The 5,000-nt window shown below is 41.4% G+C and overlaps 1 protein-coding gene across 1 annotated transcript in view; it reads left to right on the top strand.

Moving 5' to 3' along the window:
- The window catches only part of LOC113803537 (adenylate cyclase type 8-like), a gene marked incomplete in the record, with an annotated part of 337,324 nt that overhangs the window by 277,889 nt on the left and 54,435 nt on the right, over nt 1-5,000 (top strand). Inside the window, 1 exon segment of the mRNA XM_070129915.1 lies at nt 4,810-5,000. This exon segment is cut by the window's right edge and continues 14 nt beyond it. Coding sequence (XP_069986016.1) covers nt 4,810-5,000 — 191 coding nt within the window.

Here is a 5,000-nt window from a genome sequence, read left to right as displayed (position 1 = left end):
CAGAAACTGCTAGCTACGTACCCGAGGTCCTTTTGGGCGTATTTCACTTTTCTTTTCATCTGGACCCTGTTGTAGATAAATGTTTTCGCTCTTGAACCCGCGAGAGGAGTTGGGGGTGGGGTTGGGGGGGGGTTGGGGAGGCCTGGGAGGCGGGTGTCTTCTTTGCTTTTTCAAGAATTTTTAATTTTCAAGATTTTTTTTTTTTTTTTTTTTTTTTTTTTTCTTTTTACGCTTAGGCATTATGAACACGGTATTCGATAATCTACTCGAAGATTGTAAACCTAACTTTACTTAACTTGGCCTACCCTAATATAGCCTACCCAAACCTAACCTTAACCTAACCTAAAATTGGTGAATTTCAGACCCCTTATCGATGGCGGAAAGAAAGCTACAATCGAACAGAACAACTAACTAGATATAATAGATAAGTATTATCTGATGAGAAACAAGGAGATAATGACATAATTTAAAGAGCCCGTAGACCAGAATCCATGCTTTGGGCTTCCTTATTCACGTGGCGACTCCCCCGGCGTGTCGGCCCGGCCCACACAAACACTTGGTGGGCGGGGTGTCGAGGGCCCTTGACTTCTTTCTCTGCAAGGAACTTAACCCTTTTTCTGCAGATGCTATTTTTGGTTTCTTTTTTTAATCTCATTTGCTCTGCTGTATCTAGATGATGGCAGACTTTTCGCTGAGCAGGAAGTTTGTAATTTGTTTAATAACGGTAACAAGTAATATTATGTTTTCGTTTCAATTTAATTCTTTCGTATTCATTTTTCCTACACACAACCCACACCGCCAGTAACGAAGGCCAAGAATAGGCATTTGCGCGTGGACATAGCTTCCTGGAAACAGCTTTTTCCAGGCATAACAGGACGTCCGTGTCACATGCGATAAGAAAAAAATAAACAGTTTATGTTTAATTTCGTACATAAATTGCACAGTTATTGCAGAATTGGCTACTAATGTGACCCGGAAGAATATGCATTATACTGTAGACAAATTCATGCCCGCACATATTAATTCAATTTGTAAATGCGTGCGTGTTTTGAAAGATAAACACTGACATTTGAAATAATTGGCATTTAATCCGTCAGGCCAGTTCACACACCGATTTTCATTTCCCATATTGATTCCAACAGGGAACTCTTTTAGAACGAAACACTACCCTCGTTATAGAGTTCAACTGCTCGTTAATCGTTAGAAGGGCAGTTAAGCGGAGCATCTGGAACCGCTATGCGTGTGTGCGTTGATAACGAACTGCGCCGGTGTGCTTGTTAGTGGAATGGTCGTTACGGTTCGGTCGCATAGGGTAGGTAAGGTTAGGGTTGTTTGTTTGTTTGTTTGCTTTTTCTATCTGTCTCTCCCTCTCCTCTCTCTCTTTCTCTTTCACTCTTTCTCCCTGTCAGTCTATCTATCGGTCTCTCTCTCTCTTTTTCTTTCACTTTCTTTCTCCCTGTCTGTCGGTCTCTCTCTCTCTCTCTCTCTCTCTCTCTCTCTCTCTCTCTCTCTCTCCTCTCTCTCTCTCTCTCTCTCTCTCTCTCTCTCTCTCTCTCCCTATCTATCCCTCCCTCCCTATCTATCCCTCTTCCCTTTCTCTCCCTCTCCCTTTCTCCCTCCGTCCCTTACTCCCTCACTCCCTCTTCTCTCCCTTTCTCGCTTGATTTTTTCCTCTTGAAAATGCATTCAATCAAGCGGGTTCTTTACGATTTGATGAGAGATATTGGTGTAATAGAAATTGGAAAAATGTTTGGACCGATTGTTTGCGGGCGTGACACATCATCCATTATCATATAATTTTCCTTTCCGTAATGAATCTGGGCGAGAAAATCGGCGTCATTACCGTCAAATGCGGCGGCGGTTTAATGCTTTTGATGTGCATTTGAAGGGATGTTTACGGAGGAGGGAGGGAGTGGGAGGGGGTTGTGTGTGGGAATGTGTTTGTTTGGGTTTTTGTGAATGTGTTTATTTGTGTGTGTGTGTGTGTGTGTGTGTGTGTGTGTGTGTGTGTGTATGTGTGTGTGTGTGTGTGTGTGTGTGTGTGTTTGAGAGAGAAAAAACGAAAGTACACGTGCATACATGAACGCACACGAACACTTACTATTACACACGCACGCACATACACCACATCACCCCTCCCCCCCCTCCCCACACACGCAAAACGATGAAGCTGGTACATTGTAATAGAAAGCACTGGACGGTGGATATTGACCTATATGTCACAGATGCTACACAAAGTAACGTTTGTAATACTGAACCTTACTGCACTGGGAACTACATCACGCTGCCCTCTGTCGCAGATGGTCGTGGGAGCAACGTTTTGTAAGGATGGGATTGGGGGGGGGGGGGGCGGAGAAAGGGTGGAGGGACACACATGCACGCACACACACACACACACACACACACACACACACACACACACACACACACACACACACACACACACACACACACACACACACACACACACACACATACTGTATATATATATATATATATATATATATATATATATATATATATATATATATATATATATATAGAGAGAGAGAGAGAGAGAGAGAGAGAGAGAGAGAGAGAGAGAGAGAGAGAGAGAGAGATAATTCATATTAAAGGTGAAGGTGATGATGATGCGACGGTGAGGAAAAAGAAGAGGTGCAATGAGAGGAAAAAAGAGGAAGGAGAAAAATAAAAAGAGAAGAAGGAGGGGAAGAAAAAAGATGGAGGAGAAGGGGGGATTAGAAGAAGATAGAAAAAGAAGAAAATGAGAAGACGAGAAGGGGGGAGAGAGAGAAAAAGCACAGAAGACGAATAAGAAAAAATGAAGGGAAGGGAAATAGGGCGAGAGAAAGATCTAACGGAAGAAATGGACTCGGAATGGAGAAACCTGACGATAAAGGTGAAATAGAGGGAGAGAAAATTTAAATCAAGATAGGCAAAGGGGAGAACAAAGAAGGGAGAGGAAAATGAACTATGAAAGAGAGAGAGAGAGAGGGAGAGAGAGAGGGAGAGAGAGAGAGAGAGAGAGAGAGAGAGAGAGAGAGAGAGAGAGAGAGAGAGAGAGGGGGGGGGGAAGAGACGGAGAGAAGAGGAGAGTAGAGAGAGAATAATAGAACGAAGAGAAGCAAAATAAACCGAGAACTAGAGATAAAAATAAGGAAATAAAGTAAAGAAAGTCAGGAGGAAATGGCATAGAAGAAGATAAAGGGGTAACTAAAATGAAGGAAAAATCAAAGACTTGGCGCATAAAAAGAGATATAAAGTCGGCATATGAAAGAAAAGTGAACTGAAATAGAAAACGGGGAAATGAGAAGCCAGGATTCCCATCGGAAAGAAGAGAATACGAAAAAAAAGAAAGCGAGGATAAAAGAGAGAAAGAAAGAAAAGTTAGACGAAAAGAAATGAAAACGACGTCTCTAATAAAAAAAAACACAAACAAAAAGAACTAAAGAAAGAAAGAAAGAGAAAAAATAACAAGACGAAGAAGCAGAAAAAAACATGAACATGAAAGAAAATCGACTTACCACAAGAAAGACGAACGATCCTATGCGGAAGGCCTCGAAGTCTAATGAATAAATAAACAGGAAATAATTACTTTATTAAAGGTCTCATATCGCAGGGGGGATGACGAGGGCAATGACCCGTCTTGCCCGCTTGACCCCTTGACCTAGCCGCGATACCTGAGCCACAGACGAGATTGGGTCGTAACATTTCATATCAAACTTTTTATGGAATTCATTTTTTTTGCGGGGTTGGGTCAGGGGGAGGGGGTGAAGGGGGGTGGGGGTACCTAGTTGTGGTTGAACTGTAATTGATTCTCTTTTTTTCGTTTTCATTTTCGGAATGTTGTTTGTGTGTGTTTTGTTTTCGTTGTTGTTATCGTCGACGATGTAGAATGGAATTATATGAAATAGATATCCGGATTAAAGTTCGGTATCGGATGATTAAATTTGGACTGATATTTCGGAACAAAGTGACGTAAATCAAATCACACATTTTCAATCGATTGCGTCCCTCGTAATATGATTAGAATTTCTGACTTTTCCAGACCAGTTTTTAAAAATCCCTACATAAGAATTACAAAAACTATATCCCATAACTTCGAAAAATTTTCTAGATATGTATATATTTTGTTTTATATTTTCTATTTTTTTATGTCAGCTTTGTACTTCATCTTATATTAACAACCTCATTTCCACACCACAGTTAACTTTCCACTTTTTTTTCCTTTGCAGATACAAGCAAGGCCTCATTATAACCGAAATGCCTAAAGTGTCCTCTCTGATATCAAAATCGTTTTTGCTTCACCATACTCATTTTTTTTCATTATTCTTTCTCCTTCTCCGGATACAAATAAGACTTCATTGCAAGTACACCGGCTAATATACTCCATTTAATATATGATTCCCCATTCTTTCAAATTATTCCATTTTCATCATTATCTCTCTCTTTTCCAAATACACGCAAAATATCCCTACATCTGTACAACAATTACCCCATTCCCTCACCATGCTCCTTTCATGGCCATTCTACCTTTCCAAATATAAACAAAACCACACCACAAGAAGATAAAGGTGGAAGATGAAGGAATTACCCCATTTCTTCACCATACTTCTTTCGCCACCATTCTACCTTTCCAGATATAAACAAAATCTCACCACAACGGTACAAGAACTACCCCATCCCCTCACCATACTCCTTTCATGGCCATTCTACCTTCCCAGATATAAACAAAATCACACCACAACTGTAACAAAAAACTACCCCATGGCTATACTTCTCTCACCCCCCTTCTCTCTCCCTTCCCAGATTGAAACAAACAACAGCAACTGCGTCAGCCAGTGCATCATGGCGAACCTCACGCTGTACTTCGCCATCAACTTCGCCGGCATGTACACCAAGTACCTCACGGACAGGACTCAGCGCAAGGCCTTTCTGGAGACGAGAAAGTCCATGGAGATGAGATGCAGAACGCAGAGGGAGAACGAGAGGCAGGAGAA

The sequence above is a fragment of the Penaeus vannamei genome, chromosome 14, assembly GCF_042767895.1.
Source record: "Penaeus vannamei isolate JL-2024 chromosome 14, ASM4276789v1, whole genome shotgun sequence".
Taxonomy (NCBI): Eukaryota; Metazoa; Arthropoda; class Malacostraca; order Decapoda; family Penaeidae; genus Penaeus; species Penaeus vannamei.
This window is presented reverse-complemented; position numbering and strand designations above follow the sequence as displayed.